This window comes from Choloepus didactylus, chromosome 9, assembly GCF_015220235.1.
Source record: "Choloepus didactylus isolate mChoDid1 chromosome 9, mChoDid1.pri, whole genome shotgun sequence".
Lineage (NCBI taxonomy): Eukaryota > Metazoa > Chordata > Mammalia > Pilosa > Megalonychidae > Choloepus > Choloepus didactylus.
In genome coordinates, this window is record NC_051315.1 from 103,246,256 (window position 1) to 103,268,452 (window position 22,197).

Here is a 22,197-nt window from a genome sequence, read left to right on the forward strand (position 1 = left end):
CAGCTGCTTCACTTGGTAATCAGATTATAATTTTCTATCATGATTATTAACTGTACCTTTGGGGTCCCCATTGTTTCAATGGGTATTAATAGAATGCTTTAAAAGCATCTAAGACAAGAATCTATAGCATTAGTATACACTGGCACATGATTTTTTTTTAATTTGAGAAAAGATTAATTTGGAATTTTATTCATTGTATAAAATTTCCTCACCTGAAGTAACTTTGCCAAAAGAAAAAAAAAGTCATTTTAGTAAAATATAATTTTTGAAAACTTCCTTTTTTATTAGTTTAGAAAGCCCCTTATTTTTCAACAAAGGGGATTTTGTACACATAACATGGGTTATTTAGTTTAACTCTGGCAAAACAATTTTTGTATGTTTAGATGTTTGTATACCATTCAATATAAAAGTGTCATAAGCATATTAGCCAATCATTTAACAGTAGAGCATATTTGAGGTGGCTTGGTACTGAGTATATTAAATATAATGCAAGAATCCAGGGACTTGGTATCAAGAGTGTATAACAGTATAACTGGATTCATATTTAAGTTTTATAACATATTTTTCTCTTAGTATTGCTAAGGAATGAAAAAATCTCATAAGGTAACTAAATGAAAGGTGGGGGAGAATGAGAAGGAAGTGAAAAATTAAAGGAACAAAAGATGGGACATAAAAAAGAAGTTCTAGTTTGATAATGACTCATATTCACTATAGGATTTGAAGTGTAATTTGTTGGAAATGAGTCCTCAATTTCTAGAATTCTGCTTCTCTGCCCAAATCAATGTATTTTTTGGTTGAGATTTGAATTTTTAAAGGGTTGACTCCTTCTAACTTGTTCATCTTTAGAGGGCAGCACCAGAAGAAATCAGTGGATAAAATCCCACTAGTGAAAAAACTACCACTTCTTGATTTTTACAGATCTTTTTTTATCTTTTCAGTTAACTTTCTTTCTAATGTAAATACCAAATTAAACCTAGATTTAATATAGTTCTCCCCTGCTTCACCCAAAAGATGTCACAAATCAATGTAAAATCAGTGATCCAAAAGGGCCAGTGAGAAAAAATAAAGTGTTTCTGGAGGGTAAGTTGGCATGCAAAAAAATCACATTGATTATGGTGTGTTCTGGGCTGATTCTGTTTGACTGTGTGCTTATGATAATAGAAGGTTGAAATGGATCCTGGAAATGTCACTCTAGATCTCTCTAACTACTGGAATCAGTGTTTTAATCTCTTAGTGGAAACTTTCAGTTGCTTAACTCTGTATTTGAGGGTTTTTTTTTTTTTTTTTATGTTCTACATCATTTATGTTGTATTACAACATATGTAGAAACAGTAACCTGTGAACTATGCTTTTCCATAACTTTAAAAAAATATATATCTAAATGAATGCAGTGTGCATAATTATTTTTAAAATGCAACAGTAAACTATTTGCACCTTTTGCTAATGCCTCTATTTACTTGCTTTGGCATAAAGAATGAGCCAGTGAGCCTCTGTGTCCTGTGGAAAAATGTATAAATGTTATCTGATATTGCTCTTAGATGTAATGCTAATTAAATGTTAAATCACAAATAAACAGTATTTTAAATAGAAAAAAAAATAATTACGGGGAGAATTAAACAAAAAAACATGAATAGACTTATGAAATGAACATAACTTTGACATTTCTGTTAGGTATCATTTTATTCTTTTTTTTTTTTTTTTTTTTTTTTTTTTTTTTAATTCAGTTTTATTGAAATACATTCACACATCATACAATCATCCATGATATGCAATCCACTGTCCACAGTATGATAACATAGTTATGCGTTCATCACCACAATCTATCTCTGAACATTTTCCTTACATCAGAAAGAACCAGAACAAGAATAAAAAATAAAAGTGAAAAAAAAAACACCCAAATCATCCCCCCATCCCACCCCATTTGTCCTTTAGTTTTTATCCCCATTCCTCCACTCATCCATACACTAGATAAAGGGGGTGTGATCCACAAGGTCCTCAAAATCACACTGTCACCCCTTGTAATCTACATTATTATATAATTGTCTTCAGGAGTCCAGGCTGCTGGGTTGGAGTTTGGTAGTGTCAGGTATTTACTTCTAGCTATTCCAATACATTAAAGCCTAAGAGGTGTTATCTATATAGTGCATAAGAATGTCCACCAGAGTGACCTCTCGACTCCATTTGGAATCTCTCAGCCACTGAAACCATTTCGTCTCATTTTGCATCCCCCTTTTGGTCAAGAAGATACTCTCAGTCCCACGATGCCGGGTCTACATTCATCCTCGGGAGTCATACTCTGCGTTGCCAGGGAGATTTACACCCCTGGGAGTCGGGTCCCACGTAGGGGGGAGGGCAGCGAGTTCACCTGTCGAGATGGCTCAGTTAGAGAGAGAGAGGGCCACATCTGAGCAACAAAGAGGTACTCAGGGGGAGACTCTTAGGCACCATTACATACAACTTTAGACTCTCCTTTGTGGTAATGAGCTTCATAAGGGCAAGGTCCCATGCTCAAGGGCTCAGCACATCAAACCGCCAGTCCCAGGGTATCATTTTATTCTGGTCAACAGAATTATGCTGTATCGCAACACTTATTTTCATGGTTTCTGTGATATTAAAAATAAGTCAAGAAAATCAGGAATGGACATATGCATACATACATACGTAATATATATTAGTTTCTAAATTTAAAAATAAAATGGGAATCCTGAAAATTGAGCTTGAAGAAAATTAAACTCTCTGATTTGAAATTTAACAACAAAGTTTCTAGTTACAAAAATTTCTTAGTCAAATTTAAAAATATAATGTACCATTCTAAAATATGCTGCTTTGGAATATTATCTGATTATTATTTTCACTGAGTATAAATGTATATTCTTAAATGGTAAAGAATATAAATATAGGCTTGTGGTTTTGAGTGTTCATCTCTTCTTTCAGTTGCATTTCTACTTAGCTTAATGACCCATAGATGTAATTTTTTCTAAATTGTTAAAGTAAGCTGGAAGAAAAGGCTGAGCTACCTATCAGAACAGAAAGTATTACTATAGTGTTTTAAAATATATTAAGATTTTGTAAAATGTTCTGTCTTAGCACAAAAGTCATAGTAACTGATTCCAAATTATTTGTTGTTTGAAGTTCTCTTTGAGGAAATATCTTGGAGAAATAACACCGTGCCAGATTTGACCCATGAATTCCCACTGACTGTTGTATGTTTGTGTGAATGTGGAAGGAGTCGATAAAAATATGCTATTTGCTGAAAGATAATCTTATCTAAAATAGAAGCTAAATTATCATTATATTGATTCTACATTTTCATACCAAGTCTGATTGACTGTAGTTTTAAGAGATTCTCTTTAATTTCACAAATTTAGGATAAAATTGGTAACACGGTTAGTGTAGACCAGGGAGACAGAGCCTGTAAGGGGTATTTTTCAGAGCACAAACTGCTCTGAATAACTCGCTGTACCTTCTCTGTATGCCATTTGTGGATAGAGTTGCCAATATCTTCCAATTTTTGTAAGAAATGCCGATCATGTCAGTTTCATGTATAATATCTCAGTCTATAGCCTCAGGCTGTCTGAACAATATGGAGGGAGATGGCTGCTACATATAAGACATTTATAAAATGTTCATCAAAGAAAGTATACCTTCTCCTTTGTCAGGCCTTGGAAGACAACATGTCCCTTGATGAGATTGTGAAGCTCACATCCATTGACAAGTGGTTTTTGTATAAAATGCGTGATATTTTAATCATGGAACAGACACTGAAAGGGCTCAACAGGTAAGACAATGTTGCTCTGATTCACTCCACGTATTTTCTGTGCCTTTTTTTTAGTGGCATCCTCTCACCCTTAAGCGTTTGGTCGAAATTCTGCTTCATCAAGGTAAATAGTGCCAAGATTGGAAAACAGTAGCCATAACCAAAAGACAAGTGGAAGTTTTTAGATATTTATTCTATGAAAATAATTCATTAATATTTTTAACCATCTTCTACTTCCTGCTCTTGTCATCAAACGTGATAATTTTTATTAGAACTGTCTTTTGAATTTACAAAGATATGTGTACATTTATGAATACAGGATTATTTGATAACCAAAATTTTATGAGTCAATAATTAAATGAATAGTATTCCTGTTTTCTGTAAATTTACTTTTAAGTTCTGGTGCCTATTTTTCTTTTTTTCATGTGAACTTGCACATCGCCATATACTGATGAGCAAATGCATTCCTCTTGCATTCTACTGATATTTTTTTAACATTGGGACTTCCATTTCAGCATACAAATAAGCCACCTTCAAGTTTCTGTTAATAGACTCTTTACTTCAGACTCATTTACATTTTTATCTCCTTCATGGCCAATTATTTTTAAAATTTCATTTCATGTTCAGAATATTCCAATAATATCTGTGCTTTAAAATCTCCTTTTTAATTTTTCATGGGAAGACCATTTGTTGGGACATCTCAGATGCATGAAATCACGGATAGGTTTAGAACCAGTATCTTTGATAGCAGGAGCATTTATTACTAATTTGAGGAAGACAGTAGTCCTTTTTAGCTTCTCCCCTCAAAGAGGGCTCTGAAATACACTACCACTGGAAAGATGTTTCTCCTACAAGCCTAGGGATATGTTTAGAAAGGGAAATCATTTTATTTGTATGAATTGTTCTCAGATGATTTGAGGAAATGTAGAAAAATCACTTAAATGTTGTTGAGGACAGTGAAAAAGATCTTAATGCCTGGATTTCTCAATTTGGCAAAATTTAATTGGGATGCTGTATTTGTATAATCAAGATTGCATAAACTGGGACATAAAAACACCTGATTTTCTTCTTAAGCAAAATTAAGGTCTTTTTAATTATATAATAATTGCCCAGGTCAAATGCCTGGCTTTAAACAGTAGAGGTTCCTACCTGCCGAGAATGAAATTAACCATAGTTGTCTATGAGTCGTTCTTTCTAGTGTTCACATAAAATGAACAGTAGATAGTAGTGATTTAGGAATTGAGCCTATACATTCATCTTAGAATTTTGCTGACCTGAGGTTTCCTTTCTTGGTTTATGATGCCAGCAGAACTTCAGTGTTGAGTTGTTCTATTATTTTCGGTTTCAGGCAACTGATTTTGAATGTCTCTGAAACCGCTCCAATTAAACCACATGAGGGTGCTAGAAACTTACAATATGTCAAATGTAGCAGTGGAAGAGACCTGGGGTGAAAAATAGCAGATGTTATTGTGATTTAAATTTCCACTTGATATATACTCTGGGTTTTGGATAAATTCAATGTTTTAATTTAATAGTTTTTTTTAAATATATATAACCAGAAGGCAGGTTGAGATTCTTAACTAAGCAGAAATGAGTGTATATTGATAGTAGAAAAGGTCCTTGCAGGAATAGAACAACTTATTGTTATAGATCACTTATAGGATCTTTCTGAGTTCCACCTTCTGTTGCATTTATTTGCTGATAATTTGACATTTTATATCTCCATTTTCTGGTGTAAACATATTGGTAAATAGAGATATTTTCTATTATTGATAGTGATCTACATTAAAAGAATCTTTTATGTAAAGCATTAAATATTTTTAAAGTTTCTAAAAAATTATACTTCCAATTATATACCTTCTGTGTAAATTTGTTTTTGCCCAGGGAGATTAAAGTACTTATTATGGAGCAAAACTATTAAGTAGACCCAGAATGAAACTCTTACTGGAAAATCTCTCTTGCTAGTAAACATGAACCCTGAACTCATTTTATTATTATCCGAGTGATATTTGCTGTTTTATTCATTTCTTTTTGGTGCATCATAGATACACACGTAGCAATTCAATCATGATTGTTATATAGGAGATGTCAGATAAATGGAACAAAAATAGATGGCTACTGAAGCTACCTATCTCGGTTATTCTCTGGTAGAAGGGACTCTTAGGCCAAAATATCACAGCTGATGGAGTGTCAGTGTGTAGAACTTGGGTTTCCTTGCTTTCTTTTTATTCCTTTTCTGTTAGTCTGGACCATGAAGTCTTTGGCTTTTTCTCAGCTTATTCATCAAGGTACGTAGATGGACTACTGCAAAAGTAATAGGTGTTCCTTTAATAGGTAATGGTATTATACGGCTGAATTATGTGTTGCCAATTTGAAGAAAGGTTGAGATCGGTTGTTCTTTTTCAAGTGCATTTATTTGTGGTTCCGTTTGTTTCAAAATCTCAGCTGCTCCAGTGTTGGCTTTAGATGCAGGCCCAGGTGGTAGCTATTTATTTGCTGTGATGTGAGGGTACACCCAAATTCCCCAGCCTCAACATACCTCTGGTGTTAAAGTAGCCTGTTTCCTTTGCACCTTGCATATAGGTTCCTGAGGGAAACAGGAACAAGAAGAGAAACTTAAAGAGAGAATAAGATACGGAATATTAGGTGTGGTTCATGTTTCACCTGTATCCTTCTTTGTACATTGGAAGGAGCTCAGGCTATGGAGCCAGGTAGATTTGTGTTACAGTCTTGCCCACCATGGAATTATGGGCATGTTACCTGCCTCACTCTCTCACCTCATATTTTTCCTGGTAATGTCTAACTTATAGTTTCATTGTGAAGCTTAAATGATACAAATATAAAGCTCTTGGTGTGTGGTAGGTACCTGAGAAGGTTTGCTCTCTTTCCCCCTGAAAATTGACACACCACTTATTATAATAAAGGGTATTTCATGACTGTAGATAAAAACATGTGAAGACTCATTTTCAGAGTCACATTTTGCATTTGCTTATAAATTCTGCAGTTTCTCATTTCTTAATTTTCTTTATGATGCATTGTCACCTATTTTAATACTAGGACTATTTTTATAAAAGAAGCAATGCTAGCTAGTGTTAGAAATGCTATTCTTATCAAAAGATCAATAGCACACCATGATTCTAATGAACAAAAATTTTCACTTCTACAATTGTTAATCATGCTAAATTATTCTAAAATCCGATAAATCCATTCACTAGTAGAGGATCACTAGTGATCAGTCTATTAGCTATATTTACATGTAGTCATCTGAAATGAAATCTAGGATTTGACTCCCAAATGAAATATCCCCACATATTTAGTATATACATGAATGCCCACAGATTGAGATGGGGAAAAATGATTGCAACCGTCAGTATGATAACAACTGATGTTTTTCATGCTTGTGAGAAAGTGGAAATTATATTAAGAAATCTCTTTCCTTGAAGGGCACATGTAACAGTTGGACCTGCTCAGGATGATACGAAATCCCAGCCTTCTAGAGGGTCATGAAACAAGGCAGACAGATGTTAGAATAATTGACTCAGCATCCCGGGTCTGGCTGCTTTCTCCCATCAAAACTCAGTTTGCAGTCTCCACTACATGAGCCTAGCAATGACAGGCCTCACAATACTTCTGGAGCAGTATCTATTCTAACCGACTTAATGATAACCATTATTCAGGCAGCTTCCGCAAAAAAAATCTTTCTTCCTCACTAGAATTCACCGGCTTTCTCCTTTTCTTCTTAAATTGTTTATTGCTGCCCAAGGATATGCTAGGGAAGTTGACCTTTCTGGGCATAAACCAGTATAGTGACATTAATAGATCTGGGATGATAGCGCATATTCCAGCAGACTTCTTTAGGTTCTGGAAAGTTTCCCTTTACTCAATTGCAAAGGGAGTTGTATCATGTAGGATTCCAATGCCTGTTAACGCATATACTTTGGCTATTAGGTGCTTGGCATCCACCCAAGATCTATTAACTTCAGATTACCAGATCACCCTGCAAGGAGTTTGAGAGAAGTTAAATCTGTCAAAATTCGCACAAGCTCTGTCCATAGGTCTTTACTACTGAGCTACCCAGATTTTATGTGTTTTTCCCAAACTCACTCATCCAACAAACACCTACTGTTTTACACAAGATGTTCCTTTTTCTACCGCATATTCATGAATGCTCATTAAAACAGAGAGATGCTTATTTTGATTTGATTTATTAAGCAATGCAAAAATCTCACTCATAGCCCTGTCTTTCATTGGTACATGGACAAAATCAATTTTGGTCATGGAAAGAAATCTTGCCTGGAGGATGGAAGTGAAGTATATAAATCAAATAGATAAACATGTCAAATGTCTTCATCAGTTAGATTCTCCTAATACAGCTGATTCCCTTAAAGTAGCAAATGAATGCATTTAGAACTCCATTAATATAGATATTTGAATTGTGATCCAATTCAATAATCCCTAGTACTTTCCAAGTATAAGATTATAATCACCAAATTTTTTTTTACTACATACTGGTCACTGTTCTAAGCGCATTATTTAATTTAATCCTTACCACAACCTTAGGAAGTAGGTATTATTATTATCCTGACTTTATAGATAATAAACAGAGGCACTGAGGTATTTAGTGACTCCTTTGATACCATATGCTAATGAACAGTAGAATTGAGTGGAGATTCAAACCTGGACAGGGCTCAAAAGCTCAGCATTTAATCCCTATGATATTATTATATTTATGTATGTATGTATATATATATATGCACACACATATACACACACAAATACATTCACATACATATATATATTTAACCCCTATGCTTTCTCTTTCTCTACATATATATACAAGTATATATGTGTATATATAGCTATGCTTAGGGATACCAAAGGTGAATTATACAACATCTGGAGGAACTAAGACTACATTTCGGTATAGTAGTGGAAGTTAAGGGATTGATAGTCCTATCCTGCTAGAAACAACACATATAAAAAATATTTCAATTATATTAGTAATTAATAGACAAGCACAGATATAAGGATCCTCAGTTGAACTCCTTTTGCTTAAATAAGTAAGGAAATCAACTACAATAGGGCTTATTTGTGGGCAGGAACTATTTCAAGACACTATACCCTAAATACTTTTATATATAATATCAATTTGAATTAGCAATTTTAAATTAAAAACAACTTATGAAACTGGAGGGAAAAAAGAAATATGAACAGGCAAGAAAAAATGTGAGGGTACTAATTTCCAGCTTTGAGCATCTGCTTATCCTCTGCCTATAACTCTTTCTAAGTTTTTATTTCCTTATTTGGTTTTGGGGTTCTTTTGCTATTTCCATCTGACATATCCAGCTTAAGGATTTTATTATACCTCCCTAATTTGTATAATTCTGCTCTTTTACTGGCTAAACTAAGCTGAATTAAGTTTAAAATCCTCCCTTCAATCGATAAGCTTAAAGTGTACAGCCAGCCTCAGCTTGTGTTATACTGCGTTAAATTACCAAATGGAAGGCTTTCCGCCATTTGTGATGATTGCTTGTTCTTTTGCATTTCGTCCAATTTGGGCAATTTTCATGGAATGAACCATTTTGCTTCCTGGTTTTTACTCACAGTGCTGCTGTTTATGTTAGCAACATTGTAGAGGACTGTTTAAAAAGAATCTGTTTTCATCCATTTTAGATATTCAAAAGGAGAAGTTATGACCAGTGTGATTATAGTCTGTAAAATATAAATAGAGGACGTTGAAATTTGGATCTATTTCTCTATTAATTGTTGACATGCACTGAATTTACTAAAGATCTATTTATAAATTATCCAGAAATTGTTTTTTGCCCAAATATTCTATAGGCTTTAGTTTTTTGCTACTCTAATTACGATAATAGTAATAATATTCTCTTCCCCCATCACTGCTGCTTACTGTCAATATAGTTTAAAAAAAAAGTTAAGTGCACTTTTGAAGGGCCCAATTTCCATCCGAACATCACTATGCTCAATGTGATAAACTACATCCATTGGTGAGTGCTGAAATCATAGGTGTGCCTATTGCTTAGGAAAACCATCTAGGGCAAGACTGGTGAGCTCACTTGGTCATTACAGTGCTAAACGTAGCTCAGTAAAGTTGATTATTTCTCTGCAGCCACAAACTTTTAGCAGATGTAGACATGCAGGTGTTGCCTTAACTGGAACACTCCCTCCAAATATCCTCTCCTACACATGTTAATTTCTATTGACTTTTTATTTAATTGTCTCATGAGGCATGGTAAAACTAGAACAGAAGCTTCGTGCTTACATTTAATTGAAGTTTTCTGGAGAAAAGTGTCACCTAAAAATTGTTAGAACTTAGATGTAAGAAAGGGAAGGGTTAGCACTTTACTTTCTGATGCTAATTTGTACTTTCTGGTATGAACAAAACTAATAACTTCAGCCTTAAAGTATTAAATATAGAAGTGATTTAGGGGAAAAATAGTATGTTTATAATATGTAAACATAATATTTATGATACTTTACTATGACAAGTGCTTGTCATGCCATTCATTATTTTGTTTGCAGAAAGAGAATGGGGAAGGTTAGGCACTTTAGAGGAACCCATTGATTTGATCTGCACAAAATGGTCTTATGTCCTCTGACATTACCAATTTACACTAAATTTCTGAGTCTCAGTTTCACTCTGGTTAAAAAACACAACCTCTCATCATATTTTACTAGGAAGCCATACAGCTAATGGAAATATAATGTATTATGTGTGAATTATGTATAATATACTATGTGAGAATTTCCTCTAGAGGAAAACAATTTTACAAGTTACTACATATTAACATTCAATGGTTTTAGTCTTCATACTTCAAACCACTTATTTTATAACCCTCTTCAGGAATACTTGTAATTCAGGCTTACATGAAAAGATTATGTTTTTCTCTGTAAAAGGAGAGTATTATTCTGGGAATTTCCATGTCTCTGTGGACTAATGCCAAAAATATATTTGATTTTTAATTTGTCTTTATGTTCCATGTGATAAGACAGGCTATTTTAGGTGATGTCACAGATTTGACATAACTCCATTATTTTTTAACTAATGATTTATTGAATTTGAGATAGTGTAAAATTTTGCATAAAATATTTAATACTCTGAAAACACTCATTTGATTTGCTATTTTAATGGTGTTTAATATTTTGATAAACAATTGTGCAGTTTTGAAAATGTGAGAGAGAGCTCATGGTTCTGGCATGAGCAAGACGAATATTTTACTTTAAAGGTGAACAGAGTGATTTTTCAAACCGTTCATAAAATGAATATTTTATTTTATATTTTCTGTATATTTATTCTAATACGTTTGATAGTTCCAAAAATCTTAAGTAGATACACACAGGCTTTGTTTTCACATATCCATTCAGTGTCAGGACTTAATAACTTATCTTTATATCAGTATCTCTGTTCCTAGCATGAAGGATTATATATTTACTTGATAGAATTTTTTTTTGTTAGGGGCTGTCATTAGACCAAATGGTATTTGTTCATCTAATCAGTCATTTAATATTTATTATCTACTATGTGCAAAGCATTGCGTTAGGTCCAGTGCCATTTGTTGATGAATAATTGTTAGTTATTAAACTGCCTTCCTTGGGTTTCCAATCTATTTTTGGAGATGAAACATATACAAATAGGTATGCATAGGCTAGTATGCTTTGAAACCATGCAAGTTCAAAGGGTGCTAAAAACAAAAGCTCTAAGACCTTTGCATATACCATTCCATATTAGTTTTAATATAATAGTTACTAGGAGGTAGGTATCCCTATTGCATAGTCTACAGAGGAAGAAACTATGGCTCAGAATGTTTAAGTAAACTTTCCGGTTATACAGTTATACAACATATTGGAGTCAGGATCTGAGTTCTGAAGCCAAGGACGGTGTTCTTTCCTTCAATATATCCCATTGTCATGGGAGCCAAGGAAAGAGAGAATTTAAAACTGAATAAATAAAATAGGAAGACACTGTGAACAGTGTTGCGTGGTTTAAGGAGAGCAGAGGTAAAGAGTGTTGAATAAATCCACCAAGTTTGATGATAGAGTGGTAGAAGTGGAAGCTAAATCCTAAGGACCAAATGCACAGTGAAAAAGAGGAAGTAGGTAAATACATGAATTCTGTTAGTAAGTGACAAATTTTGTTTGATCTTATTTTGTCATATTTATACTGTTTCATAAACAAGAGAATCTTACCAAAAAGGAATTAAGGCAGTCTGAGAAACATAAATTAATATGGATATAATCTACCTATTTGCCCATGTATGTAATAGTTGGAGTCACACACTTCCACTTCATTGCTTTGCAATTATTACATGTATGTAATCATTTCTCAATTAAATTATAGCATTCTATTAGGGCAAACACCAGATGCCATAATATCTTCATAGACTTTCATTATAGGCCTCTCAGAGATTTGTTGATTTGTGTGAGTGGAGAATAAGTTTACCATTCTAAGTTATTGTGTCAGTTATGAAACAGATGCAAGGGTCTTCCAATTCTTTATTTACCATATATTTATTTATCATATATTTTCTGAATTGGTCTTGCATAGAGTAGACACGCAACAAAATTTGAATAATATACCAATTAAAGAGATGTTCCTTATAGGAAGTGATAATCAGAATTTCAAAGTCATGGCAAAGGATGGGGAAGAAAGATGGAAATACACTGTTTCTTGGTTGCTCAAAGGAACCCACAAAACTGTTAACTGGAAAATACACAGTCCAATATATAAACCTGCTGTGTGTTGAAAGATATGAATCAGTATCTCTAGGTTTTAGTTCTTTATTAAGTGGCTGTATATCTACCAATTAGCTAAGAAAGCTCAGAATACACTGTTTTATAATAAAAAAGGGATTTTTTGTAATTCTTTTTTATCATCAAAGATTATAATTGTAAATATTTTAATATTTACATGGGCAATATAACACCTCTATTGTTCATTGAGAACAAACCATAATTTGCATACTGTTGATTAAATTTATTTGGTTTTAGAAAACTGCATTTTCTGAAAAGTTTTCGTGAAAAATATTCATAAATATTGACAGTTGTAGTGAAGGATATGATTAACCAGCAAGAAGGTTAAAGTAAAAAAAAAATAGTGTTTTATGAAACATATCTGTTTTTCTCTGGTGACCTTAAAGTGCATTTCTATTATAATCCAGGTGGAAAATATCATTCTATTTTTATGGATGGTGAAACTGAGTCACACTGAGGTGTCATACTTTGTGTCACACCCGTCAGAGGAAAGCAAGGAATTTAGCCCAGGGCTTTTGCCTTCTGTTCTAGTCACTATCCAGTTTCAAAAGCTTCTTTTCAGAGATATGACTTTTAAATCAGACAGCTGGAGATAGTTCCTCCTTAGCTGTCAAGTTGTGAGCTGTGTGTTTTCCTGACTGAGTTGTTGACCCCACTTACAGTGGAAGCATTGTAAGGAGTGTGCCTTCTCCAGAACCCTTGTGGGGGGAGCATGAGGGCCTGGCAGGGAGAAAGCCCTGGCAAGTCACCTTTAAAAATGTGAACAGAATTTTCCAGGGTACTGAGATCTAGGATAAGGATTTTCTTTATAAATTCAGCTTTATTTGTAGTAAAAGACTGTGTGTGTGTGTGCACGCATGTATACTTTTACTTTCAATAAAGCATAAATGCCTTATCTCCATGTCAATGCAGGCATGAGTAAAATGTGACTTCTGAATACAGAATTTTAGACTAAATTTGGACAAAATAGGCTGCCTGAGCTAGATAATCAGTCGCTGACCCTCAAAAATTTTTCACCTGCTAATTCATACCATCTGGGCGTATAAAGCCACAGGGTCTATCTTTATTGATGAGGAAGTGTGTCACGTCTGTCCTAAGGAGAGTAAGACAGTGGCTGTATCTCCCGACCTGGATGTGAATGCCTGAGAGCACACTCTTTACAGAAGATCAATTTTGGTTTGCAGGTGTGGGTTCAGTTATACCACGGAGGTGAGGGGAGAGCCCAAGAATAGCTGAGATGCTGCTGACTTGCCAATTTCATTTTGTTTAACTCTTCCTCCTGCTCTTTTCCTTCTTCCTCCTCCCTTCCTCTCTTCTTCCCTCTTCTGCTGTTCTTGCTTCTCTCCCTCTTCCTTCTCCTCTGGTATTTGCACTTATGAAACACTATTACCAGCTTGGCAATGTGCTAAACACATTACACATTTATCATTTCATCCCATTGATGAATTTTTTTCCAGGATGGTTAGAGTGTGACTCTAGATTTTGGTCAGTGATTTATTTGCCTATCTAATCTTGAAATAGGTATTTTGGCATCTATTTGCCTATGTAAATATAACAATCACATAATGGCCATCACACCAATATCAACATGGCAATAAAAAAAGACTCACTGCTTCCTACTCCGATCCTACTCCCTGCTTTTTAGCTCATGAACTGATTTAATTGTCCATCCTTTTCCCTAGGCAGTTTGAAGGGCGAACGACTCAATTTGTGCTTTAAGCATATTTATAGCCATCATTGTCTAGTATGTAAAAATTCTTGCTATTATGGGTGTGCATTTATATATCTTCTTCAGAAAAACCCCAGGTAATTAAGAAATTTGTATTTCCGTGTAGCTAGCGATCCTCATCGAAACATAGATCTAAGGTGATATGTCTCTAGAAATTTAATTCTAGATTTTATCCACATCCTCTGAGAAATGACTTCTCATTTTTCACTTCCTAGAGAAAGCTTACATTTTGAAAAAATTAAATCAAAATTATTCTTGTATATGTTACATTTATCAAGAAACAAATCTGTGCAGCAATTTTCAGTAGATGGGCTTTGGTTAAATAATTTAGTAAGGTTCTATGTAATAGTTTCTAGAAGTGAAAGAAAGTTATATATTGAAAATTATATATTTGTTGCTTGGGACACAATGAAAACATGATTTGCTTTAACACAAAGATAATGGAGAAGTTTTAAATTTTAAGACTTTTATATAAACTTATTTGTGAAACAGCAGATTGTAAAATATCAAAAAGAATGCTCATTCAATCTCAGTTTTCTACTGAGGCATTATTAAATGTTTCCTTTAAATTCTGGACACAACAAACCTATGCTCCTGAAAAAGAGCTGGGATTTGGCTACTAAATGTAAACTCTGTTTTTTTGTTTTTTTTTTTTTGTTTTTTTTTGTTTTTTTTTTTACTATTTAGAAATAACAGAAGCAATATTCCACAGTACGGAATTTGACCTTTAGTTCAATCTATCAGGTGAAAGCTGTTTGATTAATAGAAGCATGCTTTTTAAATGGAGGAGAACCCTTTCTTATGCTCTAGTGGACATGACTTACTATTTGGTTAGTGGTTTCCACTTTGTAAGGTGATTTCTGCTTTCATTTTTTACCAAATTAAGGGCAGGGAAAGAGCATTTTAAATCAAGAATGACTAATAAAATTTAATTAATAAAGGCTCAAAATGCCATTAACCTGTATTAAGTTATTTTATCCATTATTATTACTTGGTATTTATGGAAAATTATATTCACTACTATATGAATGGCCTTACCAGATTGAAAATAACACAGTATTTCTGGATTATTAGTCAATTGGTGAGAAATCAACATGGAATTCGGGCAATTAAATATTGCCAAGTTAAAAATACCCATGTTATATTATCATTTTTTCTTCATTTTACTTTTTTTTTAATTGTTAAATTGTAAACGCCTTTAAGGTGAACCAAAGAAGATTTAAGCATACCATTCTGTGAAAACTAGTACCTGCAAAATTACACATGATTATGAAAATGCTAAATGGTTCTAGAGCCTATGAAATAATTTCTATGAAGCCATTCTTTTACATGAACACCGCATCAATTTAGATATCGTTTGTCCTGTACCTGAGAGATAAAGATTAAGGTGTTCTTTAATTCTTCCAAAGATCTAATTTCTATAACAGAACCAAATTCTGGTGTTCTTTACAATTAAGAGAACATAGTGGTATTTACCTAACTGTTTGGGTTTTTATCCTTTGTCTTTCTAAACACTATCAGTGTTTTCAAAAAATGTTGTTTTGGGTTTGTCTTTGTTTTGTTTTGTTGTGTTTGCATTTCCTTGACAACTTTCCCACTCATTGAATTATTGTGATTGCGGCATGGTCTCAAACCTGTGAAGTGCCGAAAAATAATCAGTGAAGCAGCACAAAACTCAGAGAGAGGCTGGAAGGGGCTGCAAGGCAGAGAACATGTGTCTTACTCAGTTCTCTTTCTTTATTAAAGCAGGTGTTGTTACTGAGCATCAGGCCTAGTGTTTTTCTCAGCTTCTGCCTTGTGAGGGTTTTTCTTTTCTTTTCTTTTTAAAGGATAATAATAAAATTGCAAGCCCATCCCATAATTGTAGACCAAGTGGAGTCCTCATTTTCACATTAGAGCTTGTGCAATCTGGAGGGAAATTTGTCTAGTATTACTTGTGAGTTGGTGGATCAGATAAAAGCCAGTCAAGTGGAAGAGAGCCTTGTGAAGTACTCAGGCTCCCTTGGTAATTGGGATGCTGCAGGCGTTCCTCCAGTCCGCTAATAGATTTCCCCAGCAACTCTGCGCCAGGTGAAAATTTCCTCATTAAGGGGTATTTATTCCATTTCCTTTTACCATGTATTATTGAAGACTCAGTGTGAGTGGAGGAAATTTCAGAGATGACAGGGTAGAATTTTAAACAACAAAATCTACATTGGAAGGAGAGAGAGACAGACAGAGAGAGAGAGAAAGAGAGAGAGAGAGAGAGAGAGAGAGAGAGAGAGAGAGAGAGAGAGAGAGAGAGAGAGAGAGGTTGAGAGAAAGGCTCATCTTGTTTATAAACCAGAGAGCCCATGAGACATGAGAGACTCCCAGCTGTAGAAGCAGAGCAATGCTTTCTAACTATTAAAAGATTATAGCAGAGTGTGTAAAAGTCTGATTGTCTGGTTTAAAGATGTTTTTCCTCCTCTTTAAAATTTCAAACTGTCATTTTGGGCTGCTAAGTATAGAGAAACTGGATATTATGAAAAAGTTGGCATCACAGCCATGTGGTGTTTCTTTGTTTTATGGTTTAGATTCTGTTATGAAAACATGAAAGTGTAACCTTAGAAGTTTGCCCTTGAAATTTGAAAGCAAGAAAAGCTGGTAGGGGAAAGAAAAGTTGTATATATAGCATATTTTAGAGGGTATAGTCATGAATTATGTATTTAATGTGTGCATGTTCGAAGGTGTAGTCATATGAGTTCACATAAGTACATATCAAATAACAGAAGGATAACTTATGATATTATTCTATTGTGAGCTTTAGTGCAATATGCTCCATTCAGCTGATCACATTTCCAGCTCAGTATAATGCTTCCTTGATTTACAGTATAATATAAATGGAGCATTCCCTATTGAGGCTTCAAAAAGAAGTTCTGAATTACAAATCTAGCATTTATATTGCTTTCAGTAATTACTCTGTTTTGAGTTTGTTCCAAATTAAGGTTTTCATTTTGCTTTGGAAAAGTGGAAGTATTATACCTTGTTTCTGAGATAAGCTTTTACCTAGCTTGATTTTTAAAAAGCTAACTATGATAGACATTCATTTTAGCAGAGAAAATGGAGAGCAGCCCAATATGGGCAGGTAAAGATAGAGAAGCATGTATCTGAATCTCCAATTGTTAAATGAGCTTTATGCTCACTTAAGATTATTCATCTTGTATTTGACTCTGAAGAGGTTTAACCTTATCTAAATCACTGGCCCAAAACTAATGAATCGTGTCTTTAAACTGTCTCTTCTTTTATTTTATTATAATGGAATACAAAATAAAAATTTTTATCAGAACAAGTTGGGAATATGGTCAATTTTATTCTGTGTGTAATGACATGCTAGCTAGCCTTGTGTTAATGCAGAAGCAGAGGACAAAGCGAAGGAAATAGAGAGAGAGACAGCCTGCTCCCTGTCTTGCATTTAGGGGGATCCCAGAGAATTAGGCAACACTGAATGTGTGAAAGGATCTACCTTGTCTGTGTCTTTAATAATTGGTGTCATGGGTTAGCATCAACATCTATCTTTTCCAGACAGGAGGATTGTAAAGTGCTTTGCACTATTTCATGAACATGTCTAAAGATTAGAAATTAATAACCAGAGAAACCATGAATGAATGAATACTGTAGAAGAGATGTCACTTTGAACTTCATAGAACACCCCTGCCCAATATTTGCTCAGGTGGATGATTATGGATGTATTCAGATGCTATTCCAATTGAATATGCCCTATTTTTTTTTCAAGACATTAAAAAATATCTTGTTATTGATCTAGTTATTTGAACATTGGCAAAACTTAAAGCAGATTTTGGATCACTAAGAAAATATTTTGAGAATCAGCTAATGAGCTTAAGGCATGCACTCTGCAGGTCTAGCTTGAAGCATCTGTTCAAAAGTCTCACCTGCTATGATTTGTGGAGGTTCCTATGTGGAAATAGTTTTCACCCCACTCTGAAATTCTGTCATACATGATGCATTATTTTGTGTTACTATTGCTCTTCTCAGACATCTCTTTCAAATAATTAAAACTATGAAGTGGGGGATGCTATGAGGAAGCCATAATGATTGAAGTAGTTTTACTGACAGATGGCTATTCTTTTGCCACCAAAGCAGATAATAAAATTAATTCACTTCACTTTTTTATGCACAAGGACAATTATATCAATCAGCCTTCCTTTCATTTTTTTTAATTTATCTGTTGGTAAGAGTCCAATTTAATTTGGGGATGGAGAGAGACTTTGTATATTTGCTAGAGATGTCTGTTGGTATTCCACTGGAGTCTTTTTGGTGGAAAAGAATTGTGCATATTCTGGCAGTAGAAAAGTCTCCATGTCTGAATGCAGACAAGAAAAATGCAAATATATTGCATCCTTAATAGGAATTTAGGATTCTGAATGGTTTCTTTTTCTGTTTGTGTAAAACCATCATTTATTATTTTCATTTAAAACAACATGGCAACCTTTAAAGAACTGTCCGGTATTGCATCTGAGAAGGAATAAAAATAAATCATTCAAGGCCACACAAAAAAGGAAAAACCAATCCTAAATAGCTAAAGATAAATGCATGACTTCATTTAGTTTTGGACTTGAAACACTTGTGTTTATGTTGCTGCTAGTCCATACTTGTAAGTATAGACATGATGGTTTCTTAAGTGTGTCTGGGCTGCTATAGTTCAGAGCTAGGGTTTGTTTTAGTCATTTTAAGCTAATGTGATTGTCTGTACAGGATGTGGGATGGGCTTTGCCTCAGATGGTTTTGTACTAATAAAGGAAAGTCTTATTGAAGCTCTACTTATTCTTTTCTTCTCTTTTTGTTTACTGCTTTGCTATGATGTTGGGAAAATGTTCTAGGAAGCAGAATTTTTCTATGGGTAAGAATTTGCTCAGTGTTTTATGTATTTTATTTCTCCACCTAACTCAAGTTTCATACCTATGTTTTAATAAAATTATAGATCGCAGAAAATTCATAGTCTGTCCTCAAACATTTACACATTAATATGATTTGAAATATCCCACAAAATTCATGATTAGAGATATTTAAGAAGAACATCATCCAAAATTCTACTTTAGAAAAATAGCTTGTTTATTAAGCACTTCCGTTTTGAGGCTAAGTGCACACTTGTACAGAGACAAATGAGCAATTGGTTTAGGAGAATATTCTTGGCAAGGAACATTGGAACACAAATTTTCAGAACAAACAGCAACAATGACAAAATCTTCCTCTACTTTCTTTCCCAAAAATGAAATGTATTTTTGCAAAATTAAAGATAACTGCAAGGGTGCATGTTTCAAAGTCCCCCATGAATTCAGCAGTCACCTCTTGGGTAATGTCTTTTCAGACTCATGGGAGCTGGAGGTCCCTCCTCTATGCCACTGTCTTAGGTCCTTTATACATTTCATTCATAGCAGCTCTCACGGGATAGACACCTCAATGGCTGTTTGCCGTCTATTCTACTCGGACCTCCTTGAATGTGGGGATTCGATATTGTATCTCTCCACCATTAATGTAGGTAGCACAGGGCCTGATACACAATACATGGTCTCTAAATGTTAAAGCTTACATGAAAGAATGACAGTGATTGTTGCCCCACCTCTACCATTCACAGTTTCCTATGAACTCTTTCCAACTACAAATCCTCAGCACATTTTCTGTACATGCCAAACACATTACTGCCTTCAAATGACTGCAAATGCAGTTGTCCTTGCCTAGAGTGTGTCCCTCAACTCCTTCATCTGTATAAAGCTGAACTTTCTTTATGGCTCTGTTCTTGTCCCTCTGCTGCTGTTGTATTTCTCAGCTACAACTACTCACACTTTTATTTCTCTTCTCTGACCTCATGTTGCCTTCATCATCACTGCCACAAAGTGTAGCCTCCATGCACTTCTTTCAGTCAGTCTGTATCCTCTATCATTCCGAGTATGGCTTGTCTCAAATATTGTTTTGTATCTTCTGGAGCAGCATGGTCCTATAGAAATTTCTCCATTGATGGACATATTCTATAATATTCACTGTCCAATACAGTAACCATAACCACGTGCAACTAGTGAGCATTTGAAATGTGGCTGGTGCAACTGTGGACTTAAGTTTTATTTTTTTAAAAATTTTATTAACATTTAAATAGCTATGTGTGGCCAGTGGCTACCACATTGGATGGACAGCACAGTCCTTGAGCTTGTTGCACAGTGCTTGGCATGCATAGTAAATAATTAGTAATGTCTGATGATCAGTTTGCATTCAAGAATTTGAAATGTATTGCTCGGAGGGAAAGCTAATAGACTATTTGGGGTATACAAATTCAAAATGGGAATAGAAAAGAAGAAATTGAATTTACTGGGAGAATTAACACATTGATTTGAGAGACAGAAGGGAATTTAGGTGTAATAGAAAAAGCAACTTGAACAGGAAGAGCTATAGTTAAAAAAATACAGACTAATGCTGATATCAAAAAGCCAGAACAATAGCTGTTATGTACACTGTCTTGATTCTCTCTTCTCTCTTCTTGATTCTCAAAATGTGAATTTATTAAATAAGGGAGATTGAAGATTAGGATGAATGAAATGCAATAGATTTAGTTTATTTACATTCTATTAATAGGATTTCAATGAAAATGTTTTATTTAGTATTAGTTAGATCTGGCAACACACTGTTGTATTTTAATTGCATTGAATTAACTATCAAACAGTTATAATGAATTTTACTGTATTGACTATTATTTGAAGTAGTTGGCCCACAGGTTGGTTAGAGATGCTTTTAGAGTAGTATTTTATTTTCCTGTGCCTTTGTTCTTTACAAATTATTTTTGTGTGCATTTTCAGTTGTACTTACAAGCTGATTTCAATAACTTCTTGCTCTTTTCTATAAAAAGGGCACTAGAGAGTTATAGTTTCATCTGTCCATTTAATAAATGTTTATTAAGTGTTTTTTGTGGGCTAGATGATGTGCTGGGCTTTGGGGGATATCCTGTAAATGAGCCAAATGTGTTCTAGAAAAGACTCATGGATTTAGTAAGAAGGAGGTCCCTGATGTTTTGAGAGTGCATTCATTAGAACAATACATGCTGAAGCCTTTCATTGGGAAATAAGAAGGGAAGGGGTGTGTAGGGGTTAAGTTTGAGAAACTCAACATTACCAAAGGTAGACTTCATACAAGCGAAAGGATTTAATTGGTTATTTATTTGTATATTTTTTGAAATAAGGATTCCTAAACATGTTTGAAGATGGAAAATAGGGAGCCTTTGTGTTCTTGATATTGAACAGTTCACTCCTTCTTATTGAGTTGTGCTAACCTTGAATGTCTCTTTTCCATTACCATTCTAGTGAGTCTATTACAGAAGAAACCTTGAAAAAGGCTAAGGAGATTGGGTTCTCCGACAAGCAAATTTCAAAATGCCTTGGGCTGACTGAGGCCCAGACAAGGGAGCTGAGGTTGAAGAAAAACATCCACCCTTGGGTTAAACAGGTAAAGGAGTTTCCCTTTCTTCCCAAAATTGTTCAAGTAAAGTGTAGCACCAACTCATATATCCATTGTCAATAAGAAGAAGGATGGAATTAGAGAGTGACTCTACCTGTCCAATTGATGTACAGAATGTCATCATTGTGTTCAGCACAGAATTGATCTAGGCTTAAAAGAGAGAGAATGAAGCAGGGCACTGGGAGGTAGAGAGTAGAGTAAGTACCTGATTTTCTTGGCCTAAATGAAAAAAAATAATCAAAATGATCTTCCCTCTGCTTTTTTGACCTGTATCCAAATATATCTGTAGTAAGTGAAATCCTTAGTATAATAGAGGGACTTGAAATATCCTGGCGTTGCTGACCCTCTTGAAAAGAATAGTTACCTTCTTTGGTACTAACTTTTTACAGGGTAATACTTTATTTTAAGTGCCCTATCATTATGGTTCATTTAGTATTCATTGTGATAGGATGGACATAAT

At 34.3% G+C, this 22,197-nt stretch overlaps 1 protein-coding gene across 1 annotated transcript in view; it reads left to right on the top strand.

The window, feature by feature from the left end:
- The window catches only part of CPS1 (carbamoyl-phosphate synthase 1), a 134,035-nt gene that overhangs the window by 58,070 nt on the left and 53,768 nt on the right, over window positions 1-22,197 (top strand). The window contains exons 21-22 of the mRNA XM_037849356.1: window positions 3,660-3,778; window positions 21,584-21,725. Coding sequence (XP_037705284.1) covers window positions 3,660-3,778; window positions 21,584-21,725 — 261 coding nt within the window. The remainder of the gene's footprint in view (window positions 1-3,659; window positions 3,779-21,583; window positions 21,726-22,197) is intronic.